Here is a 15,834-nt window from a genome sequence, read left to right on the forward strand (position 1 = left end):
TAATACTGTATGTTTCCTTGAATTTGTTCTGGACCTGGGGACTTTGAAAGACCACTGCTGGCACGTCTGGTTTGGTAAATGTGTGTGTCAGTGCTGTGTGTAAGTCGACTATGCAAACAATTTAGAATTTTCAACACATTAATGTTTCTTATAAAAACAAGAAGCGATGCAGTCAGTCTAGTATTGATTTTAGCCCTCTGGTAACAGTGAAGAGCAAAATATGCTTCTCTGTTCTGGGTCAGCTGCAGCTTAACTAAGTCCCTCTTTGCAGCACCTGACCATATGACTGGACCATAATCAAGATAAGATAAAACTAGAGCCTGTAGGACTTGCTTCGTGGATTGTGGTGTCAAAAGAGCAGAGCAGAGCAGACCTCTCCCCATCTTTACAACCATTAAATTAATATGTTTTGACCATGACAGTTTACATTCTAAGGTAACACCAAGTAATTTAGTCTCTTCAACTTGCTCAACAGCCACACAATTCAATACCAGATTCTTCTGGGGTCTAGAACTTAGGAATTAATTTGACTAACTGTGGTTGCTGACACGTATACTGTAGGGTTGAATCATTAGCATACATAGACACACAGGCCATGCGGTACACTACACTTTACATGTTTGTCAATAGAGAAGCTTCCATTAAACAAAACCTTCTGTGTTCTATTAGATAAATAACTCTGAATCCACTATATGGCAGAGGTTGAAAATCCAATTTCAACAACAGGTTATGGTCTATAATGTCAAAGGCTGCACTGAAGTCAAAGAGTATAGCTCCCACAATCTTCTTATTATCCATTTCTTTCAACCAATCATCAGTCATTTGTGTCAGTGTCATGTTGAGTGCCCTTCTCTATAAGCATGTTGAAAGTCTGTTGTTAATTTGTTTACAGAGAAATAGCATTGTATATAGTCAAACACAATTTTTTCCAAAAGTTTGCTAAGAGTCGGCAGCAAGCTGATTGGTTGGTTGTAAGAACCAGTAAAGGGTGCTTTACCACTCTTGGGTAGCGGAATGACTTTGGCTTCCCTCCAGGTCTGAGTACAAACATTTTTCTCCAGACTCATATTAAAGATATGACAATAGGAGTGGCAATATAGTCCGCTACCATATTCAGTAGCTTTTCATCTAAGTTACCAATACCAGGTGGCTTCTCATTATTGCTGGACAACAATAGTTTATCCACCTCACCCACACTAACTTTACAAAATGTAAAATTACAACACTTTCTCTTCATTATTAGGTAATTTATGCTTGCTAAATTTGCTTACTTTGACAATGTAAGTCATTAAAGTAATTGGCAACATCAAAAGGTTTTGCGATAAATGAGCCATCGGATTCCATGAAAGATGGAGTTGAATTAGTCTTTCTGCCCATAATTTCATTTTTAAAGTATTTCAAACCTTTGTTCCATCATACTTTATGTGGATAAAATATTCAAGGGTCACTTCCAGACCCAATTTATACTACTATTAAAATGTGAACTGTATCAAGATCCGAGAAACAGATAACAGAAAGTCCATGTTAATACCAAATGTAAATGGGGTCTCCCTCAGTTCCCCTAGGGTTTTGGAGTGGTATACATCTCAGTGTATAGGTAGGTGGTGACTGGTCAGCACTGGCAGGGTGAAGTTTCCTCTTGGTACAGATCTAGGATCAGCTTCCCCTCCCCCAATCCTAACCTCCTGAGTGGCGCAGTGGTCTAAGGCACTGCGTCTCAGTGCTAGAGGTGTCACTACAAACCCTGGTTCGATTCCACGTATGTATCACAACTGGCTGTGATTGGGAGTCCTATAGAGCGGTGCACAATTGGCCCAGTGTTGTCCGGGTTATGGTCTGGCTGGGGTAAGCCTTCATTGTAAATAATCATTTGTTCTTAACTGACTTGCCTAGTTAAATAAAATAAAAACCTTAGCCATTAATGGGGAAAATGCCAACCTGAACACAGATCAGTGTCTCGGGGCAACTTTACCCTACACCCTCAGGAGGGTGCAAAGTTAAAGACGTCAAGATAGAAATGTACTGTGTAGAACACGTATGATTGTCTGTCATGTAGAATATGACATTTTATTCATTACATTTCTATCTGCAAGTTACTACTCTTTTGAACGCTGGTCTAATATATTTTTTATGCACCAATGCATGATAACCTGACAAAATCCTTAACTTTGATTTATATATATAGTATCATAACATGTCTTAAGAAAAATATAGTTATAATGTATCCTGATTAACCAGACATAGGCCTACTTACTGAACATAAAGATGCTTAAGAAGTTTCTTAGGAGTTTCCTTCGGAGTCTTTTTTTAAAGAGTTTCTTAATAAGAGTGAACACGTCAGGGATGTGAACACCGGTCATGTACATAGAGTTTGTCTTGGTAAACATCCTGTAGTAACAGGATCCTCCACTGACTAAACCTGAAACGTGAACCTGCAGCTACCGTCACTCCCACCTGCTCCAGTCCTTCCTCTCCATAAGAGGGATCAATGTTGTGAAATGTTAGTCAGCAGGGTCAGTTGTCCAATGACACGACAAACTGTAGGAGATTTCACTTTTATCCTCACCATCTGTCACTCTCTGACCGGTTTCACCTGTTCCTGTTATTGTCTCCACCCCCTCCAGGTGTCGCTTATTCTCCACAGTGTATTTATCCCTGTGTTTCCTGTCTCTCTGTGTCAGTTAATCTTGTATGTTTCCAAGTCAACCATCGTTTTCCCCGTTCTCTTGCTTTTTGCATTCTCCCTTTTCTAGTCCTCCCGGTTTTGACACTTGCCTGTTTCTGGACTTTGTACCCGCCTGCCTGACCATTCTGCCTGCCGTGACCATGAGCCTGTCTGCCACTATGTACCTCCTGGACTCTCATCTAGTTTTGACCTTTTGCCTGTCCACGACCATTCTCTTGCCTACCCTTTTGGATAAACATTGTACGACTCCAACCATCTGCCTCCTGTGTCTGCATCTGGGCCTCGCCTTGTGCCTTGATACCATCCAGGACCCCTAAAGCGTCTCAGAGTAGAAATGCTAATCTTAGATCAGACCCTCCCCCCATCCTATTTATCATAAAAGGCTAAACTGATCCTAGATCGGCACTCTTTTGATGAATACAGGACCACATACGTAACCCCCAGTGAATACTTTTTTAAATGAGTTTAAGCTATACACATATCAATAATAATGTAATCCATATTTTTGTTATAATTTTTTTAAAGAATTAGAAATGTAAGCATTATAGATTAAGTATTGTACATAATTATGTAGAGCTGTAATATCAGGGAATCCCAGGTGAAGCACATACAGTAGCTCTACAATTCCTACTGTATCCCAGGGCTATTCCTCTGTAGTTGTGCTAATCTGGTGTGAAAGGGAATGCCTTATCCAGTCCCATAATGTTTTGACTTGTAGCAGAGCCTATGTCTAAAGACTCATGTTGAGCGGGTTGAGAGCTTCAAGTTCCTCTGTGTCGATATCACTAAGGATCTATCATGGTCCAAACTCACCAACATAGTCGTGAAGAGGGCATGACAAGGCCTCAACATCGCAGTGATAGCTGTGCCGCTAGAGATTCTGTGTTCGAGTCCAGGCTTTGTCGCAGCCGGCTGCGTCCGGGAGGCCCATGGGGCAGAGCACAATTGGCCCAGCGTCATCCGGGTTAGGGGAGGGTTTGGATGCCAGGGATGTCCTTGTCCCATCGCACACTAGTGGTGTGCTCTCCAATGGTGGGCCGGGCGCAGTGCACGCTGATACGGTTGCCAGGTGTATGGTGTTTCCTCCGACACATTGGTGGGGCTGGCTCCTGGGTTAAGTGGGCATTGTGTCAAGAAGCAGCGCGGCTTGGTTGGGATGTGTTTCGGAGGATGCACAGTTCTCGACCTTTGCCTTTCCCGTGTCTGAACGGGAGTTGCAGCGATGGGACAAGACTGTAACTACCAATTGGATACCATAAAACCGGGGAGAAAAAGGGGTTTCAAAAATATATATATATATAATAAATAAAGTTATAAGGCTGCACCACTGAGAGCATCTACACTGGCTGCATCACTGATTTATATGGCAAATGCTTGCCATCGGACCGAAGGGTGTTACAGAGGGTAGTACATCAATTGGGCCGAGGTTCCTGCCATCTAGGACCTATATACCAGTGTCTGAGGAAGGCTCTAACACTTTACTCCAGCCACCCAAGTCATAGACTACCGTACATAAAGCAATACTAATGCACCGGGTCTGCAACCAACAGGACCCTGAACAGCTTCTACCCCCAAGCCATTAACCACATAGCTACCCGGACTATCTGCATTGACCGTTTTTGCAATAACTTGTTTGACTCATCCCAAACAATGCTACTGTTTACTATCTGTCACTTTATTACTAGTTATATGTACATACAGTGTATTTACATAAATTATTATGTTATTCACACATGAAGTATACAGTGCCTTGTAAAAGTATTCATCCTCCTTGGTGTTTTTCCTATTTTGTTGCATTACAACCTGTAATTTAAATATATTTTTATTTGGATTTCATGTAATGGACATACACAAAAATGTCCAAATTGGTGAAGTGAAATGAAAAAAATGACTTGTTTAAAAAAATTCTAAAAAATATGTGCATATGTATTCACCCCCTTTGCTATGAAGCCCCTAAATAAGATCTGGTGCAACCAATTACCTTCAGAAGTCACATAATTAGTTAAATAAAGTCCACCTGTGTGCAATCTAAGTGTCACATGATCTCAGTATATATACACCTGTTCTGAAAGGCCCCAGAGTCTGCAACACCACAAAGCAAGGGGCACCATGAAGGCCAAGGAAATCTCCAAACAGGTCAGGGACAAAGTTGTGGAGAATTACAGATCAGGGTAGGGTTATAAAAACATATCTGAAACTTTGAACATCCCACAGAGCACCATTACATCATTATTAAACATTTGAAAGAATATGACACCATAACAAACCTGCCAAGAGAGGGCCGCCCACCAAAACTCACAGACCAGGCAAGGAGGGCATTGATCAGAGAGGCAACAAAGAGACCAAAGATAACCCTGAATGAGCTGCAAAGCGCCACAGCGGAGATTGGAGTATCTGTCCATAGGACCACTTTAAGTCATTCGCTCTCCAGAGCTGGGAAGAGTGCCCAGAAAAAATCCATTATTTAAAGAAAAAAATAAGCAAACATGTTTGGTGTTTGCCAAAAGGCATGTGGGAGACTCCCCAAACATACGGATGAAGGTACTCTGGTCAGATGAGACTAAAATTGAGCTTATTGGCCAACAAGGAAAATGCTGTCTGGCGCTAACCCAACACCTCTCATCACCCCGAGAACACCATCATCGTCAGGGACTGGGAAACTGGTCAGAATTGAAGGAATGATGGATGGCTCTAAATACAGGGACATTCTTGAGTGAAACCTGTTTAAGTCTTCAAGAGATTTGAGACTGGGACGGAGGTTCACCTTCCAGTAGGGCAATGACCCTAAGCATACTTCTAAAGCAACACTTGAGTGGTTTAAGGGGAAATATTTAAATGTCTTGGAATGGCTTAGTCAAGGCCCAGAGCTCAATCCAATTGAGAATCTGTGGAATGACTTAACGTTTGCTGTACATCCGCAGAACCCATCCAAATTGAAGGAGCTGGAGCAGTTTTTCCTTGAAGAATGGACAAAAATCCCAGTGGCCAGATGTGCCAAGCTTACAGAGACATACTCCTAGAGACTTGCAGCTGTAATTGCTGCAAAAAGTGTCTCTACAAAGTATTGACTTTGAGGAGATGAATAGTTACACGCGCTCAAGTTTATAGTTTTTTGTCTTATTTCTTGTTTGTTTCACAAAAAATATTTTGCATCTTCAAAGTGGTAGGCATGTTGTGTAAATCAAATGATATAAACCCCCCCAAAATCTATTATAATTCCAGGTTGTAAGTCAACAAAATAGGAAAAATGCCTAGGGGAGTGAATATTTTCGCAAGCCACTGTATGCTTGAACAATCTAAATCAATATTACCCTAAAACCAGTCAGTGTGCTACCCAGCATGTAACAGTCTCTATGTCTCCAGGCACTTGACCTTCCTCTGACCTGGGGTCATGACCTCACTTCCCCCCATGCCACCGAGGAACTCCCTGGATCATGAAACTGCTCTGCTTATATTTGTATTAATATTTATTTATTCAGGGCAAACCCATTGAAACCAGGGTCTCATTCATAAGAGTGCCCTACAGCAACACAATAATCAAATACAATATAAAACAAAACAGCAATTCAAATAATGTCAAATAAAAATACAGCACAAAATGTAAGAAAAGCAGTTACATTCTTCAGCTACGAGGTCCACAATCAACACTTTAATTTCCCATGCAGCACCAGAACATCCAATTGTAATGAGTTTTGTAAATTGTTCCATCAGTGAGGCGCATTAAAACTGAAGTGGATTTACCTAATTCGGTGGAGACCTGAGTAACCTCAAGAGTTAACCAACCCTGTGGACGGGTTAGGTAACTCATGTTTTTATACTTCAACAATGAAGTTACGTAAGTGGGAAGCTTGAGTAGTAGAGCTTTGTAAACAAAAGAGGAATAGTGAAGTGATCTACAGGACTGAAATGAGGACCAGCCAACCTCTTGATACAGGATGCAGTGGTGAGTATTAAAACCGTGACCTGTGATAAAGCGAAGGGAACTATGGTAGATGACGTCCACAGGCTTAAGAGTAGTGGCTGCTGCATTCTGGTAAATGGTGTCACTATAGTCAAGAACTGGCAGGAAAGTTGACTGCACAATCTGCTTCCTGCTGTTTAGGGTGAGGCAAGATCTATTTCTAAATCTTAGCTTTTAACTAGCTTATCAGTATGTTTGTTAAATGGTAAATCCTTGCCAATCCAAATGCCCAGATATAGGAACCCAATGGAAGGGAGAACCATTCAATTATTAAATATTGAAGTCCATCGGAAACATTTTTGGGAGAATTAGAGAACAACATACAGTAGTAGTCAAAAGTTGACACTTACTCATTCCAGGGATTTTCTTTAAAAAAAAACTATTTTCTACATTGTAGAATAACAGTGAATAGATTGAAACTATGAAATAACACATATGGAATCATGTAGTAACCAAAAAAGTAGACTTGATGACAGCTTTGCACACTCTTGGCATTCTCTCAACCAGCTTCATGAGGATGCATTTCAATTAATAGGTGTGCTTTCTTAAAAGTTATTTGTGGAATTTCTTTCCTTCTTAATGCGTTTGAGCCAATCAGTTGTGTTGTGACAAGGTAGGGGTGGTAAAAGACCAAGTCCAAATTATGGCAAGAACAGCTCAAATAAGCAAAGAAAAAATACAGTCCATCATTACTTTAAGACATGAAGGTCAGTCAATGCGGAAAATTTCAAGAACTTTCTTCAAGTGCAGTTGCAAAAACCAACAAATGCTATGATGAAACTGGTTCTCATGAGGACCGCCACAGGAAAGAAAGACCCAGAGTTACCTCTGCTGCAGAGGATACGTTCATTAGAGTTAACTGCACCTCAGATTGCAGCCCAAATAAATGCTTCACAGAGTTCAAGTAACAGACACCTCAACATCGACTGTTCAGGGGAGATTGTGTGAATCAGACCTTCATGGTCGAATTGCTGCAAAGAAACCACTACTAAAGGACACCAATGAGAAGAAGAGACTTGCTTGGGCAAAGAAACACAAGCAATGGACATTAGAACGGCAGAGTAGGTGAACGGATGATCTCCACATGAGTGGTTCCCACCGTGAAGCATGGAGGAGGAGGTGTGATGGTGTTGGGGTGCTTTGCTGGTGACACTGTTCTTCATTTATTTAGAATTCAAGGCACACGTAACCAGCATGGCTACCAAAGCCTTCTGCAGCGATATGCCATCCCATCTGGTTTGTGTTTAGTGGGACTATTATTTGTATTTCAACAAGACAATGAATCAAAAAACAACTCCAGGCTGTGTAAGGGCTATTTGACCAAGAAGGAGAGTGATGGAGTGCTGCATCAGGTGACCTGGCCTCCACAATCACCCAACCTCAACCCAATTGAGATGGTTTGGAATGCGTTGGATAGCAGAGTGAAGATAAAGCAGCCAACAAGTGCTCAGCATATGTTGGAAATGCTTTATTTTGAATTTGTATTTATTTAACCTTTATTTAACTTGATAAGTCAGTTAAGAACAAATTCTTATTTACAATGACGGCCTACCCCGGCCGCCCTATGGGACTCCCAATCCCAATATGATGCAGCCTGACTCTTGGAAAAGCATTCCTCATGAAGTTGGTTGAGAGAATGCCAAGAGCGTGCAAAGCTGTCATCAAGGCAAAGGTTGGCTACTTTGAAGAACCACAAATATAAATAATATTTTGATTTGTTTAACACTTTTTTGGTTACTACATGATTCCATTTGTGTTATTTCATTGTTGAGTGGAGCAGGTCGAGAGTTTCAAGTTCCTTGGTATTCACATCCCCAACAAACTATCATGGTCCAAACACACCAAGACAGTTGTGAAGCGGGTACGACAACACCTTTTCCCCCTCAGAATGCTGAAAAGATTTGGCATGGGTCCCCAGATCCTCATAAAGTTCTACATCATCGAGAGCATCCTGACCGGTTGCATCACCGCTAGGTATAGCAACTGCTCAGCATCCGACCGTAAGGCACTACAGAGGGTGGTGCGTACGGCCCAGTACATCACTGGGGCCAAGCTTTCTAATATCCAGGACCGATATACTAGGCAGTGTCTGAGGAAGGCCCAACAAATTGTCTGTTCTCTCTGCTACCGCACAGCAAGCGGTACCGGAGTGCCAAGTCTAGGACCAAAAGGCACACTAACAGCTTCTATCCCCAAGCCACAAGACTGCTGAACAACTGAACTAATCAAATGGCCACCCAGGCTATTGACATTGACACCCTGTTATGGTGAGTGAATGAGGACCCAAAAGCGAACTAACTTAAACAGAGCTTCTTTAATAACCAAACATAGGTAGGCTCAGATAGACCGGCAGATTCCGACAGGACAGGACAAGGTTACAGCAAACATGACGATAGTCTGGCTCAGGCATGAAACACAACAAACAAGAATCCGACAAGGACAGGAACAGAAACAGAGAGAGATATAGGGACCTAATCAGAGGGAAAAAGGGAACAGGTGGGAAACGGGGTGAATGGGTAGTTAGAGGAGACAAGGAACAGCTGGGGGAAAGCGGGGGAGAAAAGGTAACCTAACAACGACCAGCAGAGGGAGACAGGGTGAAAGGAAAGGACAGAAAGACACAACATGACAATACATGACAGTACCCCCCCACTCACCGAGCGCCTCCTGGCGCACTCGAGGAGGAAACCTGGCGGCAACGGAGGAAATCCTCGATCAGCGCACGGTCCAGCACGTCCCGAGAGGGAACCCAACTCCTCTCCTCAGGACCGTACCCCTCCCAATCTACGAGGTACTGGTGACCACGGCCCCGAGGACGCATGTCCAAAATTCTACGGACCCTGTAGATGGGTGCGCCCTCGACAAGGATGGGGGGGGGGGGGGGAAGACGAGCGGGGGCGCGAAGGACGGGCTTGATGCAGGAGACATGGAAGACCGGGTGGACGCGACGAAGGTATCGCGGAAGAAGAAGTCGAACTGCGACAGGATTAATGACCCGAGAAATACGGAACGGACCAATGAACCGCGGGGTCAACTTGCGAGAAGCCGTCTTAAGGGGAAGGTTCTGAGTGGAGAGCCAAACTCTCTGACAGCGACAATATCTAGGACTCTTAGTTCTACGCTTATTAGCAGCCCTCACAGTCTGCGTCCTATAACGGCAAAGTGCAGACCTGACCCTCTTCCAGGTGCGCTCGCAACGTTGGACAAAAGCCTGAGCGGAGGGGACGCTGGACTCGGCGAACTGAGATGAGAACAGCGGAGGCTGGTACCCGAGGCTACTCTGAAAAGGAGATAGCCCGGTCGCAGACGAAGGAAGCGAGTTGTGGGCGTATTCTGCCCAGGGGAGCTGTTCTGACCAAGACGCAGGGTTACGAAAAGAAAGACTGCGTAAGATGCGACCAATAGTCTGATTGGCCCGTTCTGCTTGACCGTTAGACTGGGGGTGAAAGCCGGAAGAGAGACTGACGGAAGCCCCAATCAAACGGCAAAACTCCCTCCAAAATTGAGACGTGAATTGCGGACCTCTGTCCGAAACGACGTCTGACGGAAGGCCATGAATTCTGAAAACATTCTCGATGATGATTTGTGCCGTCTCTTTAGCAGAAGGAAGCTTAGCAAGGGGAATGAAATGAGCCGCCTTAGAGAACCTATCGACAACCGTAAGAATAACAGTCTTCCCCGCTGACGAAGGCAGTCCGGTGACAAAATCTAAGGCGATGTGAGACCACGGTCGAGAGGGAATAGGAAGCGGCCTGAGACGGCCGGCAGGAGGAGAGTTACCGGACTTAGTCTGCGCGCAGACCGAACAAGCAGCCACGAAACGACGCGTGTCATGCTCCCGGGTGGGCCACCAAAAACGCTGGCGAATGGAAGCAAGCGTACCCCGAACGCCAGGGTGGCCGGCTAACTTGGCAGAGTGAGCCCACTGAAGAACGGCCAGACGAGTAGGAACGGGAACGAAAAGAAGGTTCCTAGGACAAGCGCGCGGCGACGGAGTGTGAGTGAGCGCTTGTTTTACCTGCCTCTCAATTCCCCAGACAGTCAACCCGACAACACGCCCCTCAGGGAGAATCCCCTCGGGGTCAGTGGAGGCTACTGAAGAACTGAAGAGACGAGACAAAGCATCAGGCTTGGTGTTCTTAGAGCCCGGACGATAAGAAATCACAAACTCGAAACGAGCGAAAAACAGCGCCCAACGCGCCTGACGCGCATTAAGTCGTTTGGCAGAACGGATGTACTCAAGGTTCCTATGGTCAGTCCAAACGACAAAAGGAACGGTCGCCCCCTCCAACCACTGTCGCCATTCGCCTAGGGCTAACCGGATGGCGAGCAGTTCGCGGTTACCCACATCATAGTTACGTTCCGACGGCGACAGGCGATGAGAAAAATACGCGCATGGGTGGACCTTGTCGTCAGAGAGGGAGCGCTGAGAAAGGATGGCTCCCACGCCCACCTCTGACGCGTCAACCTCGACAACGAACTGTCTAGAGACGTCAGGTGTAACAAGGATAGGAGCGGATGTAAAACGATTCTTGAGGAGATCAAAAGCTCCCTGGGCGGAAACGGACCACTTAAAGCACGTCTTGACAGAAGTAAGGGCTGTGAGAGGAGCTGCCACCTGACCGAAATTACGGATGAAACGACGATAGAAGTTCGCGAAGCCGAGAAAGCGCTGCAGCTCGACGCGTGACTTAGGGACGGGCCAATCAATGACAGCTTGGACCTTAGCGGGATCCATCTTAATGCCTTCAGCGGAAATAACAGAACCGAGAAATGTGACGGAGGAGGCATGAAAAGTGCACTTCTCAGCCTTCACAAAAAGACAATTCTCTAAAAGGCGCTGGAGGACACGTCGAACGTGCTGAACATGAATCTGGAGTGACGGTGAAAAAATCAGGATATCGTCAAGGTAAACGAAAACAAAGATGTTCAGCATGTCTCTCAGGACATCATTGACTAATGCCTGAAAGACAGCTGGAGCGTTAGCGAGGCCGAAAGGAAGAACCCGGTATTCAAAGTGCCCTAACGGAGTGTTAAACGCCGTCTTCCACTCGTCCCCCTCCCTGATGCGCACGAGATGGTAAGCGTTACGAAGGTCCAACTTAGTGAAAAACCTGGCTCCCTGCAGGATCTCGAAGGCTGAAGACATAAGAGGAAGCGGATAACGATTCTTCACTGTTATGTCATTCAGCCCTCGATAATCTATGCAGGGGCGCAGAGACCCGTCCTTCTTCTTGACAAAAAAAAACCCCGCTCCGGCGGGAGAGGAGGAGGGGACTATGGTACCGGCGTCAAGAGCTACAGACAAATAATCTTCGAGAGCCTTACGTTCGGGAGCCGACAGAGAGTATAGTCTACCCCGGGGGGGGGTGGTTCCCGGAAGGAGATCAATACTACAATCATACGACCGGTGTGGAGGAAGAGAGGTGGCCCTGGACCGACTGAACACCGTGCGCAGATCGTGATATTCCTCCGGCACCCCTGTCAAATCACCAGGCTCCTCCTGTGAAGAAGAGACAGAGGAAACAGGAGGGATAGCAGACATTAAACATTTCACATGACAAGAGACGTTCCAGGAGAGGATAGAATTACTAGACAAATTAATGGAAGGATTATGACAAACTAGCCAGGGATGGCCCAAAACAACAGGTGTAAAAGGTGAACGAAAAATTAAAAAAGAAATGGTTTCACTATGATTACCAGAAACAGTGAGGGTTAAAGGTAGCGTCTCACGCTGAATCCTGGGGAGAGGACTACCATCCAGGGCGAACAAGGCCGTGGGCTCCTTTAACTGTCTGAGAGGAATGTCATGTTCCCGAGCCCAGGTCTCGTCCATAAAACAGCCCTCCGCCCCAGAGTCTATTAAGGCACTGCAGGAAGCTGACGAACCGGTCCAGCGTAGATGGACCGACAAGGTAGTGCAGGATCTTGAAGGAGAGACAGGAGTAGTAGCGCTCACCAGTAGCCCTCCGCTTACTGACGAGCTCTGGCCTTTTACTGGACATGAAGTGACAAAATGACCAGCGGAACCGCAATAGAGACAGAGGCGGTTGGTGATTCTCCGTTCCCTCTCCTTAGTCGAGATGCGGATACCTCCCAGCTGCATGGGCTCAGCACCCGAGCCGGCAGAGGATGATGGTAGTGATGCGGAGAGGGAGGCGACGGAGAGCGCGAGCTCCTTTCCACGAGCTCGGTGACGAAGATCAACCCGTCGCTCAATGCGAATAGCGAGTTCAATCAAGGAATCCACGCTGGAAGGAACCTCCCGGGAGAGAATCTCATCCTTTACCTCTGCACGGAAACCCTCCAGAAGACGAGCGAGCAAGGCCGGCTCGTTCCAGCCACTGGAGACAGCAAGAGTGCGAAACTCAATAGAGTAGTCTGTTATGGATCGATTGCCTTGACATAGGGAAGACAGGGCCCTGGAAGCCTCCTCCCCAAAAACAGATCGATCAAAAACCCGTATCATCTCCTCCTTAAAGTCCTGATACTGGTTAGTACACTCAGCCCTTGCCTCCCAGATTGCCGTGCCCCACTCACGAGCCCGTCCAATAAGGAGAGATATGACGTAGGCGACACGAGCAGTGCTCCTGGAGTAAGTGTTGGGCTGGAGAGAAAACACAATATCACACTGGGTGAGGAACGAGCGGCATTCAGTGGGCTCCCCAGAGTAACACGGCGGGTTATTGATTCTGGGCTCCGGAGATTCGAAAGCCCTGGAAGTGGCCGGTGGATCGAGGCGGAGATGGTGAACCTGTTCTGTGAGGTTGGAGACTTGGGTGGCCAGGGTCTCAACGGCATGTCGAGCAGCAGACACTTCCTGCTCGTGTCTGCCTAGCATCGCTCCCTGGATCCCGACGGCTGAGTGGAGAGGATCCGAAGTCGCTGGGTCCATTCTTGGTCGGATTCTTCTGTTATGGTGAGTGAATGAGGACCCAAAAGCGAACTAACTTAAACAGAGCTTCTTTAATAACCAAACATAGGTAGGCTCAGATAGACCGGCAGATTCCGACAGGACAGGACAAGGTTACAGCAAACATGACGATAGTCTGGCTCAGGCATGAAACACAACAAACAAGAATCCGACAAGGACAGGAACAGAAACAGAGAGAGATATAGGGACCTAATCAGAGGGAAAAAGGGAACAGGTGGGAAACGGGGTGAATGGGTAGTTAGAGGAGACAAGGAACAGCTGGGGGAAAGCGGGGGAGAAAAGGTAACCTAACAACGACCAGCAGAGGGAGACAGGGTGAAAGGAAAGGACAGAAAGACACAACATGACAATACATGACACACCCACGCACATTGACTTGGTACAGTACCTCCTGTATATAGCCTCGTTATTGTTATTTAAATTTCTTGTTTAACTTTTTGAAAAAATACTTTTATTTATTTAGTTAATATTTTATTAACTATTTCTTGAACTGCATTGTTGGTTAAGGGCTTGAAGTGAGCATTTCACGGTACGGTTGTATTCGGCGCATGTGACGAATAAAATTGGATTTGATTTGAATTAGTAGGTGTTTCCAAACTTTTGTAAGGCAACAAAGTTAGACTGTAGCTTTAACAGCGCCTGGTTTACAGCTGTGGCACATGGAAGGACAGATGGACACAGACAGACACGGATGGACAGATGGACAGACAAACAGATAGATATACAGGGCAAACAGGTTGACTCACCAGCGGCTCAGCCATGATGATGCGTATCTTGCGCTCGGACAGCGTGGTGAAGTTTACGAACAGGCTCTTGAGGACATACTCCCCAGGCCGGCTCTCCGGGTCGATGCTAATGGGCATCATGGCCGGAGGACCCTTGTCTCCTTGGGGACTCAACACTGGAGGTATGGGTGGCTTACTGTATCCGGTTCCCACTGGAGACGCTGGGGACACAACACAACACACAGGTTAGGAAATTACGTACATTTGACATATTCTACCTGTAATTGTGTAAGAGCAGCAATGTACTGTTGCTAGTAGTGTACTCCGTCGTTTAGGACGTTTTAGTCAGGTTGTATCAGGTTTTGTTGACTTTTATGTCTATTTTATTTTTATTCTATTTTTTTCAATTTCTTTTATTTTTTATTGAATATTAAAACGTCCATTCTACAGTACTTGCAGTGAAGCCACTCAACATTTACATTACATTCAGTCATGTAACTTTTATTTATCCGTTATTTTACCGGGTAAGTTGATTGAGAACACGTTCTCATTTGCAGCAACGACCTGGGGAATAGTTACAGGGGAGAGGAGGGGGATGAATGAGCCAATTGTAAACTGGGGATTATTAGGTGACCGTGATGGTTTGAGGGTCAGATTGGGAATTTAGCCAGGACACTGGGGTTAACACCCCTACTCTTACGATAAGTGCCATGTGATCTTTAATGATCTCAGAGAGTCAGGACACCAGTTTAACGCCCCATTCGAAAGACGGCACCCTACACAGGGCAATGTCCCCAATCACTGCCCTGGGGCATTGGGATATTTTTTTTAGACCAGAGGAAAGAGTGCCTCCTACTGGCCCTCCAACACCACTTCCAGCAGCATCTGGTCTCTCATCCAGGTACTGACCAGGACCAACCCTGCTTAGCTTCAGAAGCAAGCCAGCAGTGGTATGCAGGGTGGTATGCTGCTGGCTAACAGACTCCCATACAGGGCGACCCACAGAAGCAACCAGGGTCAATGCCACCGGCACAAGCTACCAACCGCCATGCCACAAGCCCTCCGAAGTCCCCCCCACAGTTCCCCGAGAGCTGCCCCTCAACCATCCAAGATCCCCCCCCCCCCCCCCCAAGTCACCGTCCCACCAATGCACCAACAACCAACTAAATGACGAAAAGAGAAAAACAAATGAAAACAGAAAACAATGCAAAAACAAAAGACAACAAGGACAACAAAAATAATAACAGCAAGCCCAACTGAATACGTTTGAGTGTATGGCACTATTTACATGTGTGGATGTACAGTATGTGTGTGTGTCCGTGTATGTTGTGCACATGTGTGAGTTTAAATGCAAGTGTCTGTATATGCATGTGTACACGCGTACAAACACCTGCACCTAATACTTTTACTAAGAGTATTAGTATATTAGTAATTGACTGACCAGGTCTCTCCAGATCTCCCAACAATGCTATTTTTATGGTCAATTTTAGATTAATGTTATGCTTTTTCAGCCATTCCTGAACCTGAG

At 45.6% G+C, this 15,834-nt stretch overlaps 1 protein-coding gene across 3 annotated transcripts in view; it reads right to left on the minus strand.

The window, feature by feature from the left end:
• Nucleotides 1-15,834, minus strand: part of LOC110507323 (protein furry homolog) — a 210,236-nt gene that overhangs the window by 157,652 nt on the left and 36,750 nt on the right. For all 3 annotated transcript variants that reach the window (XM_090224185.1, XM_021587244.3, XM_090224186.1), the window contains exon 2: nucleotides 14,328-14,527. In XM_090224185.1, coding sequence (XP_090080311.1) covers nucleotides 14,328-14,527 — 200 coding nt within the window. The remainder of the gene's footprint in view (nucleotides 1-14,327; nucleotides 14,528-15,834) is intronic.

This window comes from Oncorhynchus mykiss, chromosome 27, assembly GCF_057628025.1.
Source record: "Oncorhynchus mykiss isolate SJ-2025 chromosome 27, ASM5762802v1, whole genome shotgun sequence".
NCBI classification, from domain to species: Eukaryota; Metazoa; Chordata; class Actinopteri; order Salmoniformes; family Salmonidae; genus Oncorhynchus; species Oncorhynchus mykiss.